General features: G+C 44.6%; 2 protein-coding genes across 2 annotated transcripts in view; both read right to left on the bottom strand.

Annotated features, from left to right (window-relative positions):
• The window catches only part of LOC115163216 (PTB-containing, cubilin and LRP1-interacting protein), a 47152-nt gene extending 45236 nt beyond the window's left edge, over positions 1-1916 (bottom strand). Inside the window, exon 1 of the mRNA XM_029714914.1 lies at positions 1727-1916. Coding sequence (XP_029570774.1) covers positions 1727-1756 — 30 coding nt within the window. The 5' untranslated portion in view covers positions 1757-1916. The remainder of the gene's footprint in view (positions 1-1726) is intronic.
• Positions 1917-5360: 3444 nt separating this feature from the next.
• The window catches only part of LOC115163215 (delta and Notch-like epidermal growth factor-related receptor), a 70618-nt gene continuing 56189 nt past the window's right edge, over positions 5361-19789 (bottom strand). Inside the window, exons 9-13 of the mRNA XM_029714913.1 lie at positions 9158-9280; positions 7943-8056; positions 7570-7701; positions 7211-7457; positions 5361-6643 (exon numbers count right to left, since the gene is read on the bottom strand). Of these exons, the coding sequence (XP_029570773.1) occupies positions 6532-6643; positions 7211-7457; positions 7570-7701; positions 7943-8056; positions 9158-9280 (728 nt within the window). The 3' untranslated portion in view covers positions 5361-6531. The remainder of the gene's footprint in view (positions 6644-7210; positions 7458-7569; positions 7702-7942; positions 8057-9157; positions 9281-19789) is intronic.

Genomic DNA, 19789 nt, shown 5'->3' with positions numbered 1-19789 from the left:
ACGCATAAAGGCAGTGGTGTAAAGTACTTAAGTAAAAATACTTTAAAGTACTACTTAAGTTGTTTTTGGAGGTATCTGTACTTTACTTAACTATTTATATTTTTGACAACTTTTACTTTACTACATTCCTAAAGAAAATAATGTACTTTTTACTCCATATATTTTGCCTGACACCCAAAAGTGCTCGTTACATTTTGAATGCTTAGCAGGACAGGAAAATTGTCCAATTCACAGGCTTATCAAGAGAACATCCCTGGTCATCCCTACTGCCTCTGATCTGGCAGACACACTAAACACACATGCTTTGTTTGTCTGCGTGTTGGACTGTACCCCTGGCTATCTGTAAATGATGTCTGAGTGTTGGAGTGTTCCCCTGGCTATCTGTACATTATGTCTGAGTGTTGGACTGTGTCCCTGGCTCTCTGTAAATGATGTCTGAGTGTTGGACTGTGTCCCTGGCTCTCTGTAAATGATGTCTGAGTGTTGGAGTGTTCCCCTGGCTATCTGTAAATTATGTCTTTGGAGTGTTCCCCTGGCTATCTGTAAATGATGTCTTTGGAGTGTACCGCTGGCTATCTGTAAATGTCTGTGTTGGAGTGTTCCCCTGGCTCTCTGTAAATGATGTCTGAGTGTTGGACTGTGTCCCTGGCTCTCTGTAAATGATGTCTGAGTGTTGGAGTGTTCCCCTGGCTATCTGTAAATGATGTCTGAGTGTTGGAGTGTTCCCCTGGCTATCTGTAAATGATGTCTTTGGAGTGTTCCCCTGGCTATCTGTAAATGATGTCTTTGGAGTGTACCGCTGGCTATCTGTAAATGTCTGTGTTGGAGTGTTCCCCTGGCTAAAAAAAACAAGAACTTTATGTAAGGAATTTGAAATGATTCATACTTTTAATTTTACTTTTGATAGTTAAGTATATTTTAGCAATGACATTTACTTTAAAACAAAATACTTTTACTTGAGTCATTTTCTATTAAGGTATATTTACTTTTACTCAAGTATAACAATTCGGTACTTTTTACACCACTGCATAATAGAGATATATGTGATCATATATACAAATGTAAGCAAGGTTTGAAATGATTATGTTTCAGTCAAATATTATATTTGGTCTTCTTGCAGTCAATTTGTCTACAAATTATTTGTAATTTTGGTCTGGCACCCTGACCATTCGCTCAAGGTGATCCCTGCTATAGGATGTTCCATGACCTCTGCAACATTACTCAAACTAAAAAACAGCTTGACAGACATTGGGTCCAGCAAGTAGATGTTACACAATATAGCAAATTCTCTAAATGGTTTATCATGATGAAAAACGGAAGGCCAGGAGTCTGATAAACCTATATCTTACACTGTAACCTAGGCATGTATGAACGCGATACAACGTAGCCTAGAACTAGTCGGGTAATGGGGTTACTCGGGGGAGGGAAGAGGCAACACGAAAGGGAGAGAGGATTTGAATTAAGCAAAACGAGCCCACCATCGCGCAGGCGGCCACCTGCGTAATAAAACAATAATGTGTGCAATGATAGGACTGAAACACACAAACCATCCAGGAAAGCCTTTGTGTTTTGCATCTGAGCAAAAAAACACAAACCAAAAAAAAAACACATCAAAGCACAGAGACCAGGTTAATATGCACGATGGTTTTCAATACCGTTAAAAATCAGACAGACAAACAAACATCCCATAAATATGCGCTGGTCAGGAATACTAATCAAACCATACCTGCAATCGCTCTGTCGCTGGCTGCCACATTTTAGTAGAATCAAAGGTTTCCGTAACTACTGCTGCTGGTTATTCTCTGTGTAGTCCAGCTCACATCTGCTTGTTCTCGGCGCTTGCTTCTCCTCTTCTGCAATCTGGAGAAAACAGACAGTGAATTCCAATGGAGCTTGATGAAGCTTTCGCCTGCGAGCAGTTCCAAGACTGGTCTGCAAGGGGCGGTAGCGACAGCTGCAAGGAATGGAAGAACAGGGGGCCAGAGAACCCTTTTTTACAGACATACAAACTTTCCTGCTTGAATGTTCCAAAATAATTAAATTGACTGAATATTAAAGACTCACATAAAAATATTGCCATTATTTCAAGCAATTTTGGTCAGTGTTGCTTGGTTTACTAATTGCTGTGTGGTATTATGGTTTGCCCAAATGGTCATGGTTTTGATGGTTGATGGCGCACTTCTAAAAACCCTGTTTTAACAACAGACACATTCCAGCCTTCTGGCGCCAGTGAAGTGGCTCCATCAGATCTGGCCATGACTCAGTTTATAGGAGTTGTGCCTACCAATGGACCCTTACAAAGGCCAAACAGTGCCCCGAGACCCTGGAGGTCATGGAAAGGGGAAAAGGGGTAGAGGTCAACAAAGGCTCCCCACTCAGACTTCAGTGTAGGGTGAACCTCATCAATAACCACTGGCTCCTCTCAGCTCCACACAGTGTGTGTGTATGTATGTATGTATGTACAGTGAGGGAAAAAAGTATTTGATCCCCTGCTGATTTTGAACGTTTGCTCACTGACAAAGAAATGATGAGTCTGTAATTTTAATGGTAGGTTTATTTGAACAGTAAGAGACAGAATAACAACAAAAACATCCAGAAAAACACGTCAAAAATGTTATAAAATGATTTGCATTTTAATGAGGGAAATAAGTATTTGACCCCTCTGCAAAACATGACTTAGTACTTGGTTGCAAAACCCTTGTTGGCAATCACAGAGGTCAGACATTTCTTGTAGTTGGCCACCAGGTTTGCACACATCTCAGGAGGGATTTTGTCCCACTCCTCTTTGCAGATCTTCTCCAAGTCATTAAGGTTTCGAGGCTGACGTTTGGAAACTCGAACCTTCAGCTCCCTCCACAGATTTTCTATGGGATTAAGGTCTGGAGACTGGCTATGCCACTCCAGGACCATAATGTGCTTCTTCTTGAGCCACTCCTTTGTTGCCTTGGCCGTGTGTTTTGTCATTGTCATGCTGGAATACCCATCCACAACCCATTTTCAATGCCCTGGCTGAGAGAAAGAAAGGTTCTCACCCAAGATTTGACGGTACATGGCCCCGTCCATCGTCCCTTTGATGCGGTGAAGTTGTCCTGTCCCCTTAGCAGAGAAACACCCCCAAAGCATAATGTTTCCACCTCCATGTTTGACTGTGGGGATGGTGTTCTTGGGGTCATAGGCAGCATTCCTCCTCCTCCAAACACGGCGAGTTGAGTTGATGCCAAAGAGCTCCATTTTGGTCTCATCTGACCACAACACTTTCACCCAGTTGTCCTCTGAATCATTCAGATGTTCATTCGCAAACTTCAGACGGGTATGTATATGTGCTTTCTTGAGCAGGGAGACCTTGCGGGCGCTGCAGGATTTCAGTCCTTCATGGCGTAGTGTGTTACCAATTGTTTTCTTGGTGACTATGGTCCCAGCTGCCTTGAGATCATTGACAAGATCCTCCCGTGTAGTTCTGGGCTGATTCCTCACCATTCTCATGATCATTGCAACTCCACGAGGTGAGATCTTGCATGGTGCCCCAGGCCGAGGGAGACTGACAGATCTTTTGTGTTTCTTCCATTTGCGAATAATCGCACCAACTGTTGTCACCTTCTCACCAAGCTGCTTGGCGATGGTCTTGTAGCCCATTCCAGTCTTGTGTAGGTCTACAATCTTGTCACTGACATCCTTGGAGAGCTCTTTGGTCTTGGCCATGGTGGAGAGTTTGGAATCTGATTGATTGCTTCTGTGGACAGGTGTCTTTTATACAGGTAACAAACTGAGATTAGGAGCACTCCCTTTAAGAGTGTGCTCCTAATTCTCAGCTCGTTACCTGTATAAAAGACACCTGGGAGCCAGAAATCTTTCTGATTGAGAAGGGGTCAAATACTTATTTCCCTCATTAAAATGCAAATCAATTTATAACATTTTTGACATGCGTTTTTCAGGATTTTTTAGTTGTTATTCTGTCTCTCACTGTTCAAATAAACCTACCATTAAAATTATAGACTGATAATTTCTTTGTCAGTGGGCAAACGTACAAAATCAGCAGGGGATCAAATACTATTTTCCCTCACTGTATGTGTCTGTCTGTCTGTGTATCTGTGTGTGTGTATGTGTGTGGCTCTGTGTGTTTGTGTGTGTGTGTGTGTGTGTGTCGATGTGTGTGTTTGTGTGTCGATGCGCACGTGTGTGTGTGTGTGTGTCCATGCGTGAATACGTGTGTGTGTGTGTGTGGCTCTGGGTGTCTTTGCGTGTGTGTGTCCATGCGTTCACATGAATGTGTGTGTGTGTATGTGTATGTGTGTGTGTGTGTGTGTGTGTGTGTGTGTGTGTTTGTAGGCGCAGTGAGTGACGAGACGACGCCACAGCCAACCTTTATTTACAGATGTTTACTCTGGGAACATCTGGATTAAGCAGGAGGTCACCAAGGCCGTACACGGGGTAACAACACTCCTTATATGGGTATTTCCCACTGCTGACATGTTGTCTGGGGCAACTGGTTATGGAGAGACATGGAGGGACTGTCTAATGGTGGAAACATGTTGCCCATTTTCCTATGGTAGTGGGTACTGCGTCTATGGACACTCCTCATTCTGGCCAGTGTTATTGAGTTCCTATAGTGTCTCTGTATTTAGCATGTCTTTTGGTAGATTGATGCTAGATAACACCAGTACTTACAAAACCTCCGTTTTTCCTTAATTTGTTAAGACTGATTAGGTTCTCAGGAGTTGTGAAATGCCCAATATTGATATGATACCATTTTGAGTTGGTTTTCAAAGCACTAGTTTAGTCAAAAAAATAGTACTTAGTCTTGTGCTTTGGAGGTTATCCAAACCCACTTCTCATGTCAAGTCGTGATAAATCATCTTTGCGACTTCAGTATTATTTTTCCATTTCAAAAGTATTGAGATCTAATTGCTGAGGTTTTGGTCACAATACTCAAGAGACGCTGCTGGAGTTGGATTGGACAGAAGAAATACTGATTCCATTCCAAGGTTAGCTGTCCATTGGACTCCAGAAGGCCGACAGAAGAAAGCGAGGCCCATGACAACATGGAGAACAATGACGAGTGAAGACTGAACTCCAGCAACACCAGCAGAGCTGGAGCACAGCGGAGAAGACGGCCAAGGACCACAGGAAGTGAAGATCCTTTGTTGCTGCCCAATGCTCCAGCCGGCGTGACGGGATGAGTGAGTCAATGAGGTTTTACATATTAAATTCCTGTTTATACACGTGTATTACAATGACCAAGTCTTGTCATAGTACATTTCCATTGAGTCAACAGAACCCTGTGAGTCAAATGTTTTCCTAGACACAAATAGACCCCTGGTGTCATAAGAACAAACACTACGGAACTCACACGAGACACCAGCTGGGTTTGTGTTCACTTCAACCTTTATTGTTACATCATTGAACATAGATAATAATCATGTGGTTCTTCTCTTTAAAAAAAAGACGACCCGAGTAGGCAAAACATCAGTCAAGTGGAGAGCTCACTCGGTGCTCCGGGTGGGCGGAGATTTCACTCAAGAACCAATGGAATGGTCTGAAATGTGCCGCCCATCCGGCGCCCCAAACGAATGCACCCAGGGTTTGACCCTGAGTGGAACAACACAACCGCACACAGACAGAGAGAGACACCTATACCTGGGACACAGAAGCACATATATTACTGGACCAGAGCCACCAGCTGACCCCCACCTGTCAGTCATCCACACAAGACCCGCCCACTGGCTACTCGGACCACTCCTGCAAAAAACACAATTATTACTCTTCCTTTATTTGTACAGAACTTGCATGTAAATAATAAAAACATGACAACCAATGTTTTAAAATAAATGCTGTTTTAAAGCTTCCCCCATAGTGGTTTTGTACATCTCTTCTACTGCTACCCCACGTTGTTGCCTGAAGAAGGAGACCATTTTGCCACAAACTTGGCAAAGACACAGTAAATCAACCACAATATACGGAGGGTTTCAAAATTATGCAGAAAACATTGAATCTACCCATGCACCAAGTAAGGCAACCTACTGCAGATTTTTTATATAGAAAGATATATATCGTACTGCACTATGACAAGTGCACCTATTTCTACCACACCTGTAAGAACTCCTATCGACAGCCTCTGCTGAATCTACACTTTAAACTGAGCTCATGGGTTGGTGAGGGACATCAGGAACCACCCCTCTAGGACCCCAATGGCATCCTGGGTAATGTAGTCACCTTCTACTGGAGAGAAGAAGCAACCAAGATGGCAATATCACCAAACACCCACTAAAAAAGATACGCTCTTATGCTACAGTAGCTTTATGGATATTCCAACAGTAAAATCAAATTCCAGATTTGTATTTATCTTCCCGCATAATTATTGTTTTTTTTTCCACTACATTTATTTTGTTAATTTTTATCTAAAGAAATACTAAATGGTTTTCATTAACTGAATTTGTGTATATTGGTGCACGTCCGAACATGTGCTGTTAGTTGTATGTGTGAACAGGTGATGCGTGATACTGTGTGTGGGTGGGTGTGTTGCCGCTGTGTTTTCTACAAATCTTTTGTTTTGATCAGAGTGACCAGGGGCTTGTCGTCAGGGCTGTAGTCCTCGTAGGTGATGGGTGCGGCGTCGTACATGGCCGGCCGGGACTTCTTCCCAAATCTGAGAGAGGGGAAGAAAACACATATATGGAACATCACTTCAGGTAGGACAGCTAGCTACATGCAAGACAGTTCCTAATGTTTCAAGTGTAGAGTTGCTAGGTTGAGAATGAAATACAGGTGACAGGTGAGGGTAGGGTTATAAAGGGGATGTTGCATGTTACAAACAGAGTAATATAAATATGGTGTTGTAAGAGAGGCATTACACATTTACCCACAGTGTATTACAGGTGAGTATACCCTAGTGCTGGTAATCTTCCAAGATGAGCCTGAAATCAACCGGAATGGGTCTTTGTCTCGCGTATGACATTGTTATTGAGTATTGCATTGTTGGGTTTTGAGTTTTCAAGAAAGGCATTTCACTGTACTTGTGCATTAAAAACACTGGAAACTTGAATGGGCCTTTATCTCCCGGTAAATAGCAAAGCTATAACAGGAGGTGTTTCTAATGGCTGAATCAATTTAATACATTAAATATTAACAACGTTGAGGCACTTGTATACTTATAGTAAGCAAGCCTAGTCTACCCTGAGGTGTGGCTGGTTCAGAGAGCTTTGTGCCGTCTCACCTGGCGTGGCGGATGGAGGCGATGGCGTTGCTGAACTCGCTGTCAATGCTACGGCAGTTGTAGAACTCCTGGTAGGCATGGCGAGACGAGCCCTGGTACTCGATGCGGCTGATACGGCAGATGCCCACGATGAGGATGATGAGCATGAGGACAAAGGCCACGCACAGGGCGCCGATGATGATGTAGAGGGAGTGACGCGGCATGTTGGTCAGGGTGTCCTCGGGGTGGGTGGTCTTCCACTGCAAGTCTGAGAGAGAAAGAGACAGACAGACTTATGAATAACCTAAGAAAGGCATGTACATGTAATCATATTTCATCATTTACTCCCACAACAAGGGGATTCTGGGTAATGTACTTACGTATCTCACAGCTGGCCCCTACCCAGCCTGGGGGGCAGTGGCAGGTGTAGGCATTTGATTGGTCGATGCAGGTTCCTCCGTGATGACAGGGATTGCTCTCACACTCGTTGATGTCAACCTCACAGTCCTCCCCTGAGATAACCAATAGTGTGTGGGGGGGGGGGGGGGGGGGTATGTTTAACTGGAACAGCAGGTACAGGTATACTTTGAAGGGGTTCAGAGGTGGTTTGCTCCCTAGTCAGAACAGCCTACTCCCACCTGTGTCCCCAAGGCCTACTATGATAGACTGGGTGACAGACATGTGTACTCACACGCACACGCATGCACGCACGCACACACACAAAACACACACACACAGAGTTGAAATGCTCACCAAGGTAACCAGGTGGGCAGACACAGGTGGCGTTGATGCCCACACTCTCACAGTGTCCTCCGTTCTGACAGTGAGCCTTCAGACAAGGATCCCTGTAGATCTCACAGTGTCTGCCTGCACAGGGACAAACACATATGACCCATTAATGACGCACACACAGTACTCTCTACAGACCTGGGTTCAAATACCTTTGGAAATATTTCAAACACTTTAAGCATTTGCTTTAGCCTGTCTGGAGTGCCAGGGGGGCTGTGTTTGCACTTTTAGGACTTTTGTATTGGCTCATTGCAACAGACAAGTGTCACGTCCTGACCAGAAAAAGGGTTATTTGTTATTATTGTTTGGTCAGGACGTGGCAGGGGGTATTTGTTTTATGTGGTTCAGGGTGTGTTTGAGTGTGTGTTTATGTAGAGGGGTGTTTGATTTATGATTTCCGGGGTTTTGGTCTATGTTCTATGTTTGTATATTTCTGTTCTAGGGTGTTTATTTCTATGTTTAGGTATTTTTTATTTGGGATTGGGGCCTTCAATTGGAGGCAGCTGTTTATCGTTGCCTCTGATTGAAGGTCCTATAATTAGGAGTATGTTTGTTTTGGGAATTGTGGGAGGTTGTTCTTTGTGCTGCTGTGTGAGCCTACAAGACTGTTTGTCGTCTGTTCATCGTTTTCGTGTTTTGTTTTGTATAATAAACATGAGCATTCACGTACCTGCTGCACCTTGGTCCATTCACTACGACGACCGTTACAACAAGCTCATTAAAGGACAGAATAAATATTTGAAATGATTACAAATAGTATTTGAATCCAGGTCTGCTCTACACATGACAGTTCACATCAACACAGCACACTATCTCGCAATTTACTACATAAACACATACTGTAGACAACATACAATCACTCATATGGATACATTCATAATACAGGCTGTATTAACTAATCGAATTAGCATACATATTGCAGTATCAGCATCATCACACAATCCCACCCCGGGATAACATACTTAAAACTGTCCCCGTTGAGTCACATTGGATTGAAATCGACACATACACACACGCACACACACACACGCACACGCGCACACACACACACACACACACACACACACACACACACACACACACACACACACACACACACACACACACACACACACACACACACACACACACACACACACACACACACACACGCACACACACACACACACACACACCTACCTTCATACTGGGGAGTGCAGGCACATTCGTAAGCGTTGATGAGGTCTCTGCAGGTGGCATAGTTCTGACAGGGGGCTGACAGACACTCGTTGTATTCTTCCTCACAGTACAGACCATGGTACCCTGGGAGACACACCACACACACATAAAGTCACACTGTCTGATCACAATATTAGATGACAGTTCAAGTAATGATTATGTTTAGATATCACTAACGAGAAGATCACGGTGATAGACTGCTCAGCGCATATCATTTTTTATGAGGGTGAGTTAAAAGTGGTTTAATGTACCTTTATTTATATATAGAGATGATCACTTAGATGGAACAAGTCAACGTATTTCTTTGCCTACATGTCTATGGCAAAACCTTGTGGATGTTACATCCACAGACATCTTATTAAATCAATTCTAGATGCAATTCTATGGTTCCGTCGATATAGCCATGATTCAGCCGTGATTGTTAGTGATGTCTATTAAATGCAGTACACCCCAGTTGCCACTGGGTGGCAGGTTTGCACTGGGACTGAGAACTGTGGGTCTTGGTATTTTTCCCTATAAAAGAGAAGCAGTATGAGCCCAAGGTCAGAACACAGCGATTGACAGAATCTCAAAGTTGATGTAGGACATTGTGTTCTTTCTTCAGAGCTTACAAGCAGAAGCTACCGTACTGAGTATACACATGTCGGTATGTGCAATGCGTGCGTGAGTGTGTGTCAGGCTGTGCGTGTGTGTCTGGCTTTCTGCTGGTGTGTGCATGTGTTTGTCGTTCACCATGAGAGGAAACATTTACATACAAAGTAAGCCTTGATAAATCCCAGAGGTTCTCATAAAAAGCCAGTGAAATGTCAAGTGCCTTTCCTAGACTCATATCCTCTGACTAGTCTGACTCTCCTCTGCCTGATATGGATACAGGGAGCCTGGTATCCACTAGAGTATATATCAGATCCCTCACAGCCTCCTCTCCTCGTAGAGGACGTAGACACCAGCTGGCATATTGATGAACAGGAGAAAAGGTCAATTATTTCCTTAAACGAGTCTGATTGCAAATCACCAATGACATCATTCCCGTTTGATGGGGGCTGTCTGAATGGAGCTGTGTGATTGGACGGCATCATCTGCCCAACTTGTGTAGTCAAACAATGGATGCAGAGAGACAATGGTCTGGAAGGAAGCGCAAAGCAACTGTCTCACCTAATAAAAGAGATCCTAATAAAAATTAACCAGATGACAGAGGAGAGGGAGAGGGAAATGAGGTGAGGGAAGAGAGATAAAGAGAGAGAAGAGAGGAGGACAGAGAGAGAGGGACAGAAAGCCAAAGAGAGAAAGAGATGAAGAGCAATGGAGAATAACATAGAATAGGTTAGCGTGAAAGGTGAAAAGAGATATTATGTGTGAATATACTGGGTGATATTATGTGTGAATATACTGGGTGATATTATGTGTGAATATACTGTGTGATATTATGTGTGAATATACTGGGTGAATATACTGGGTGATATTATGTGTGAATATACTGGATGATATTATGTGTGAATATACTGTGTGATATTATGTGTGAATATACTGGGTGATATTATGTGTGAATATACTGGATGAATATACTGGATGATATTATGGGTGAATATACTGGGTGATATTATGTGTGAATATACTGGATGATATTATGTGTGAATATACTGTGTGATATTATGTGTGAATATACTGGGTGATATTATGTGTGAATATACTGTGTGATATTATGTGTGAATATACTGGGTGAATATACTGGGTGATATTATGTGTGAATATACTGGGTGAATATACTGGGTGATATTATGTGTGAATATACTGGGTGAATATACTGGGTGATATTATGTGTGAATATACTGGGTGAATATACTGGGTGATATTATGTGTGAATATACTGTGTGATATTATGTGTGAATATACTGGGTGATATTATGTGTGAATATACTGTGTGATATTATGTGTGAATATACTGTGTGATATTATGTGTGAATATACTGTGTGATATTATGTGTGAACATACTGTGTGATATTATGTGTGAACATACTGTGTGATATTATGTGTGAATATCCTGGGTGATATTATGTGTGAATATACTGTGTGATATTATGTGTGAATATACTGTGTGATATTATGTGTGAACATACTGTGTGATATTATGTGTGAATATACTGTGTGATATTATGTGTGAATATACTGTGTGATATTATGTGTGAATATACTGTGTGATATTATGTGTGAATATACTGTGTGATATGTGTGAACATACTGTGTGATATTATGTGTGAATATACTGGATGAATATACTGGGTGATATTATGTGTGAATATACTGGGTGATATTGTGTGAATATACTGGGTGAATATACTGTGTGAATATACTGTGTGATATTATGTGTGAATATACTGTGCGATATTATGTGTGAATATACTGGTTGATATTATGTGTGAATATACTGGGTGATATTATGTGTGAATATACTGGATGAATATACTGGGTGATATTATGTGTGAATATACTGGGTGAATATACTGGGTGAATATACTGGGTGATATTATGTGTGAATATACTGGGTGATATTATGTGTGAACATACTGTGTGATATTATGTGTGAACATACTGTGTGATATGTGTGAATATACTGGGTGAATATACTGGGTGATATTATGTGTGAATATACTGGGTGATATTATGTGTGAATATCCTGGGTGATATTATGTGTGAATATACTGTGTGATATTATGTGTGAATATACTGTGTGATATTATGTGTGAACATACTGTGTGATATTATGTGTGAATATACTGGATGAATATACTGTGTGATATTATGTGTGAACATACTGTGTGATATTATGTGTGAACATACTGTGTGATATGTGTGAATATACTGGGTGATATTATGTGTGAATATACTGTGTGATATTATGTGTGAACATACTGTGTGATATTATGTGTGAATATCCTGGGTGATATTATGTGTGAATATACTGTGTGATATTATGTGTGAATATACTGTGTGATATTATGTGTGAACATACTGTGTGATATTATGTGTGAATATACTGTGTGATATTATGTGTGAATATACTGTGTGATATTATGTGTGAATATACTGTGTGATATTATGTGTGAATATACTGTGTGATATGTGTGAACATACTGTGTGATATTATGTGTGAATATACTGGATGAATATACTGGGTGATATTATGTGTGAATATACTGGGTGATATTGTGTGAATATACTGGGTGAATATACTGTGTGAATATACTGTGTGATATTATGTGTGAATATACTGTGCGATATTATGTGTGAATATACTGGTTGATATTATGTGTGAATATACTGGGTGATATTATGTGTGAATATACTGGATGAATATACTGGGTGATATTATGTGTGAATATACTGGGTGATATTATGTGTGAATATACTGGGTGATATTATGTGTGAATATACTGGGTGAATATACTGTGTGATATTATGTGTGAATATACTGTGTGAATGTACTGTGTGAATATACTGTGTGAATATACTGTGTGATATTATGTGTGAATATACTGTGTGATATTATGTGTGAATATACTGTGTGAATGTACTGTGTGAATATACTGTGTGAATATACTGTGTGATATCATGTGTGAATATACTGTGTGATATTATGTGTGAATATACTGTGTGATATTATGTGTGAATATACTGGTTGATATTATGTGTGAATATACTGGGTGATATTATGTGTGAATATACTGGATGAATATACTGGGTGATATTATGTGTGAATATACTGGGTGATATTATGTGTGAATATACTGGGTGATATTGTGTGAATATACTGGGTGAATATACTGTGTGATATTATGTGTGAATATACTGTGTGAATGTACTGTGTGAATATACTGTGTGAATATACTGTGTGATATTATGTGTGAATATACTGTGTGATATTATGTGTGAATATACTGTGTGAATGTACTGTGTGAATATACTGTGTGAATATACTGTGTGATATCATGTGTGAATATACTGTGTGATATTATGTGTGAATATACTGTGTGAATGTACTGTGTGAATATACTGTGTGAATATACTGTGTGATATTATGTGTGAATATACTGTGTGATATTATGTGTGAATATACTGTGTGAATGTACTGTGTGAATATACTGTGTGAATATACTGTGTGATATTATGTGTGAATATACTGTGTGATATTATGTGTGAATATACTATGTGAAAATACTGTGTGATATTATGTGTGAATATACTGTGTGAATGTACTGTGTGAATATACTGTGTGAATATACTGTGTGATATCATGTGTGAATATACTGTGTGATATTATGTGTGAATATACTGTGTGATATTGTCACGACTTCTGCCGAAGTCGGTCCCTCTCCTTGTTCAGGCGGTGTTCAGCGGTCGACGTCACCGACCTTCTAGCCATTACTGATCCATTTTTTATTTACCATTGGTTTTGTCTTGTCTTCCTTCACACCTGGTTCCAATCCCATCAATTGCATGTTGTGTATTTAACCCTCTGTTTCCCCCCATGTCCTTGTCGGAGATTGTTTGATTTGTATATTTGTGTATTATGTGTTGGTGCGAGACGGGTTTTGTACCCACTTTTTATTATTTTGTATTTTTGGTTTTGGAGTTTTGAAAAGTACTGATTAAACAACTCCATATATACCAAATATTTGATTCTCCTGCGCCTGACTTCCCTGCCACCAACACGCACCCATTACAGCTATTATGTGAACATACTGTGTGATATTATGTGTGAATATACTGTGTGATATTACGTGTGAATATACTGGCCGATATTATGTGTGAATATACTGGGCGATATTATGTGTGAATATACTGGGCGATATTATGTGTGAATATACTGGGTGAATATACTGGGTGAATATACAGTGTGATATTATGTGTGAATATACTGTGTGATATTATGTGTGAATATACTGTGTGTGTCACGTTCTGACCTTAGAATGAGGTCATTTTTCCATAGTATATTGGTCAGGGTGTGACAGGGGGGTGTTTTTGTCTATGTATTTTGGGTTTTCTGTTTTCTATGTGGGTTGTCTAGATTGTCGTTCTATGTTGTATTTTCTATGTTGTGGCCGGGTATGGTTTTCAATCAGAGGCAGGTGTTTTTCGTTGTCTCTGATTGGAAGCCATACTTAGGCAGCCTGTTTTTCATGGGGTTTTGTGGGTGGTTGTTTTCCGTTTCGTTGTTTGTACCTGACGGGACTGTTGTTGGTGGTTTTGTTATTTTGCAAAGTGTTTTCATTAAGTAATATGAACACTTCACACGCTGCATTTTGGTCTCCTTTAGACGACCCTTATTACAGTGTGATAATACAGTGTGATATTATGTGTGAATATACTGGGTGATATGTGTGAATATACTGGGTGATATGTGTGAATATACTGGGTGATATGTGTGAATATACTGGGTGATATGTGTGAATATACTGGGTGATATGTGTGATATCGCTGCCAAAGTTGCGTCAACAAAGTACTGAGTAAAGGGTCTGAATACTTATGTAAATGTGATAGTTTTTTATTTTTACTAAATAAAAAGAAACAGTTTTGTCATTATGAGGCATTGTGTAAAGAGGGAAAAAAAACTATTTCATCAATTTTAGAATAAGAATATGTCTTATTGGATCATGTTGTCAGGCATGGTTTGTCTGACAGATGTTATTTCTATGTAAAATATTCTGTAACAAGTGTTGTTTTTGTGCTCAATGGTGGATCTATTCATAATTATTTAAGAGTTAACGTTATATGTTAGATTGTTACCATGATAAAGTACATACAAAACACATTATATATTAAATGACTGTATCAACCTGGAAACACGCCTTTCCAGAATACTGTAGTAGACAATAAGCACTTATTTCCATATGGACAAAATGTGGAAAAAGTGAAGGGGTCTGAATACTTTCCAAATGCACTGTTGTCACGATTCCCACCGACGGTGGCGCCCCCTCCTGCTCGGGTGGCGCTCGGCGGTCGTCGTCACCGGCCTATTAGCTGCCACCGATCCCCTTTTTGGTTTTCCCTTTTTTTGGTTTTGGGCACCTGTGGCCAATTAGCTATTAGAGAGGGTATTTAGTTTAGCTGGCCCGTCCGTTGTTTGTGTGGGATTAATTTTTTTCATTGACGACGTGTTGTTCGTCGGCTTTGCCTTGTCGCCTATTTGTATTTATTCCCTATGTTTGGGAAGTTTTGTTTATCTCCAGTGTTATTAAAAACACCGCTACCCTGTGTTCGCTGCTTCCTGCACCTCATTCCTCCTACACGACTACCGAAGCCATTACAGAATCCCGCACCACAAGAAAAGGCATGGAATCAGCGGGAGCAGCGGGCACTCCTCTTCCCTCGATGGAGGAACGTGTGCTTCACCACACTACGGTCCTACACCGCATCGGATCGGCGATGGACCAGATGATGGAGAGGATGGACCGATGGGAGAGAAGTGGAATCCTCTCTCCACCTCCACCTCCTCCGATACAGCCACCTTCGCCTCCTACTACGTCTGGCTCTGGCGCGCTTCGTTTGGCGCTCCCAAGGAAGTACGATGGGGCGGCGGCTGGGTGCCAGGGGTTTTTGCTCCAGCTTGAGCTGTACCTGGCCACCGTCAGACCTGCTCCCACAGGAGAGGAGAGCGTGAGTGCCCTCGTTTCCTGCCTGACGGGCCGAGCTCTGGAGTGGGCTAATGCGGTCTGGAACAGCCCAGACTCGGCGAGGGACCACTACCCAGAGTTCACCCGCCGCTTTCGGGCCGTGTTCGACCACCCTCCGGAAGGAAGAGCGGCGGGTGAACGGCTGTTCCACCTCAGGCAGGAGACGAGGAGTGCTCAGGACTTCGCGCTGGAGTTCAGGACCTTGGCTGCTGGGGCGGGGTGGAACGACAGGGCCCTCATAGACCACTACCGCTGCAGTCTCCGGGCGGACGTCCGCAGGGAGCTGGCCTGTCGGGACACAGCTCTGTCCCTGGACGAGCTGATAGACATGTCCATACGTCTGGACAATTTGCTGGCTGCCCGCGGGCGTTCGGAGAGGGTCCTGCCCGTTCCACCCCCGTGCACCCCCGCCCCTACCCCTATGGAGGTAGGGGGGGCAGTGCCAAGGGGCACCGGAGGGGGTGGCTCCTCCTGCACCAGCTGTGGTCGGAGAGGACACACGGCCGACCGGTGCTGGAGGAGCCAGTCTGGGAGTCGAGAGGGCAGGCAGAACACTTCTCGGTCACCTCAGGTGAGTCAGCACCAGAGTCACCCAGAACCCCCTGTTGGTCACGTGTTTTTACCTGTTTTGTTTACAAAAAAATTTCACTCTTCCCAGCATAGGGCGCTAGTCGATTCAGGCGCAGCTGGGAACTTTATGGATCGTGGACTTGCCATTAAGCTGGGCATTCCGCGGGTGCCGATAGATTCCCCCTTCCCTGTGCACTCCCTAGATAGCCGACCATTAGGGTCAGGGCTAGTCAGGGAGTCTACGGTGCCACTGGACATGGTAACGCAGGGGAATCATAAGGAACGCATTAGTTTTTCCCTTATTGATTCGCCTGCGTTTCCGGTGGTAATGGGGGTCCCCTGGCTGGCTGGTCACAATCCCCGTATTTCGTGGAAACAGGGGGTTCTCCAGGGGTGGTCAGAGGAGTGTTCAGGGAGGTGTCTAGGAGTTTCCATAGGTGCCACGTAGGTGGAGAGTCCAGACCAGGTGTCCACCGTGCGCATTCCCCCTGAATACGCCGATTTGGCGATCGCCTTTTGTAAAAAGAGGGCGACTAAATTACCACCTCATCGACAGGGGGATTGTGCGATAGATCTCCAGGTTAACACTGCGCTTCCCAGGAGTCACGTGTACTCCTTGTCACAGGAGGAAATGGCGGCTATGGAGACATATGTCACGGAATCCCTGGGACAGGGGTACATTCGGCCCTCCATCTCACCCGCCTCCTCGAGTTTCTTTTTTGTGAAGAAAAAGGAGGGAGGTCTGCGTCCGTGCATTGATTACAGAGGTCTAAACGCTATCACGGTGGGATTTAGTTACCCACTACCTCTCATCGCTACGGCGGTGGAATCATTTCACGGAGCACAGTTCTTCACAAAACTGGATCTCAGGAGCGCGTATAATCTAGTGCGTATCAAGAAGGGAGACGAGTGGAAAACCGCCTTTAGTACCACATCAGGCCATTATGAGTACCTCGTCATGCCGTATGGGTTGAAAAATGCTCCAGCCGTCTTTCAATCCTTTGTTGACGAAATTCTCAGGGACCTGCACGGGCAGGGCGTGATTGTCTATATCGATGACATTCTGATATATTCCGCCACCCGCTCTGTGCATGTGTCCCTGGTGCGCAAGGTGCTTGGTAGACTGCTGGAGCATGACCTATACGTTAAGGCTGAGAAGTGTGAGTTTTCCAAACAAGCCGTCTCCTTTCTGGGATATCGCATTTCCACCACGGGGGTGGTGATGGAGTGTAACCGCGTTAAGGCCGTGCGTAATTGGCCGACTCCAACCACGGTGAAGGAAGTGCAGCGGTTCTTAGGCTTTGCCAATTACTACCGGAGGTTTATCCGGGGTTTTGGCCAGGTAGCGGCTCCCATTACCTCACTGCTGAAGGGGGGGCCGGTGCGTTTGCGATGGTCGATGGAGGCGGACGGAGCATTCAAGAAGTTGAAGACGCTGTTCACCGACGCACCCGTGTTGGCGCACCCGGACCCGTCTTTAGCGTTCGTAGTGGAGGTGGACGCATCCGAGGCTGGGGTGGGTGCCGTGCTATCACAGCGCTCGGGTACGCCATCGAAACTCCGCCCCTGCGCTTTCTTTTCGAAGAAGCTCAGTTCGGCGGAGCGTAACTACGATGTGGGGGACAGGGAGTTGCTAGCGGTGGTCAAAGCCCTGAGGGTGTGGCGGCACTGGCTTGAGGGGGCTAAGCACCCCTTTCTCATCTGGACCGACCACCGAAACCTGGAGTACATCCGGGCAGCGAGGAGACTGAATCCACGTCAGGCAAGGTGGGCCATGTTCTTTGCCCGGTTTAGGTTCACCATTTCCTAAAGACCGGGTTCCCTGAATACTAAAGCCAACACGCTGTCCCGTCTCTATGACACGGAGGACCGGCCCATCGATCCAACTCCCATCATTCCAGCGTCTAGGCTGGTGGCACCGGTGGTATGGGAGGTGGACGCAGACATCGAGCGGGCATTGGTGTTGGAACCTGCGCCTGCGCAGGTGCCCGTGGGGCGCATGTTCGTCTGATTCGGTGGGCCCACACGCAACCCACTGCGGGTCATCCTGGTGTGGCGAGGACAGTGCGGAGTCTAAGGGGGAAGTACTGGTGGCCCACCTTGGCTAAGGACGTGAGGTCCTATGTCTCTTTCTGTTCAGTGTGCGCCCAGAGTAAGGCTCCTAGGCATCTACCGAGAGGGAAGTTACAGCCCCTCCCCGTTCCACAACGACCATGGTCGCACCTGTCCATCGACTTCTTGACAGATCTTCCCCCCTCTCAGGGGAACACTGCGATTCTGGTGGTTGTGGATCGGTTCTCTAAGTCCTGCCGTCTCCTCCCATTGCCCGGTCTCCCTACGGCCCTGCAGACTGCGGAGGCCCTATTCATCCACGTCTTCCGGCACTACGGGGTGCCGGAGGACATTGTCTCTGATCGAGGTTCCCAGTTCACATCCAGGGTCTGCAGAGCGTTTATGGAGCGGCTGGGGGTCTCGGTCAGTTTGACCTCCGGTTATCACCCCGAGAGCAATGGGCAGGCGGAGAGGGTGAACCAGGAAGTGGGTAGGTTCCTGAGGTCGTATTGCCAGGACCGGCCAGGGGAGTGGGCGAGGTATATTCCCTGGGCTGAGTTAGCCCAGAACTCACTTTGCCACTCCTCTACTAACATGTCACCCTTTCAGTGTGTGTTAGGTTACCAGCCGGTCCTGGCACCATGGCACCAGAGCCAGACCGAGGCTCCTGCGGTGGAGGACTGGGTACAGCACTCCAAGGAGGCCTGGAGAGCCATCCAGGACTCACTAAAGGAGGCCAGTGCGCGGCAGAAGAGGAGTGCTGACCGCCACCACAGTGAGGCGCCCGTGTTCGCACCGGGAGACGGGGTCTGGCTCTCGACCCGGAACCTGCCCCTCCGCGTGCCCTGCCGGAAGCTGGGGCCGCAGTGTGTGGGGCCCTTCAAAGTCCTGAGGAGGATAAACGAGGTGTGTTATCGGTTGCAACTCCCTTCCTATTACCGTATTAACCCCTCGTTTCATGTGTCTCTCCTCAGGCTGGTGGTAGCTGGTCCCCTGCAAGAAGGTGAGGTGCCGGAGGTCCCTCCGCCCCCTCTGGACATCGGGGGGTCCCTGGCGTAAAGCATACGGGCCATTCTGGACTCGAGACGCCGGGCGAGGTGCCTGCAGTACCTCGTGGACTGGGAGGGGTACGGCCCGGAGGAGAGGTGCTGGGTGCCGGCGGAGGACATCTTGGACCCATCTATGTTGAGGGATTTTCATCGCCTCCGTCGGGATCGCCCTGCGCCTCGCCCTCCGGGTCAACCTCGAGGCCGGTATCGGCGCGCTGCGGGAGCCGCGCGTCAGGAGGGGGGTACTGTCACG

Source organism: Salmo trutta, chromosome 26 (genome assembly GCF_901001165.1).
Source record: "Salmo trutta chromosome 26, fSalTru1.1, whole genome shotgun sequence".
In the NCBI taxonomy this organism is placed as follows: Eukaryota; Metazoa; Chordata; class Actinopteri; order Salmoniformes; family Salmonidae; genus Salmo; species Salmo trutta.
Note: the sequence above shows the minus strand (reverse complement) of the source record. Positions and strands in the feature narration are given on the sequence as shown.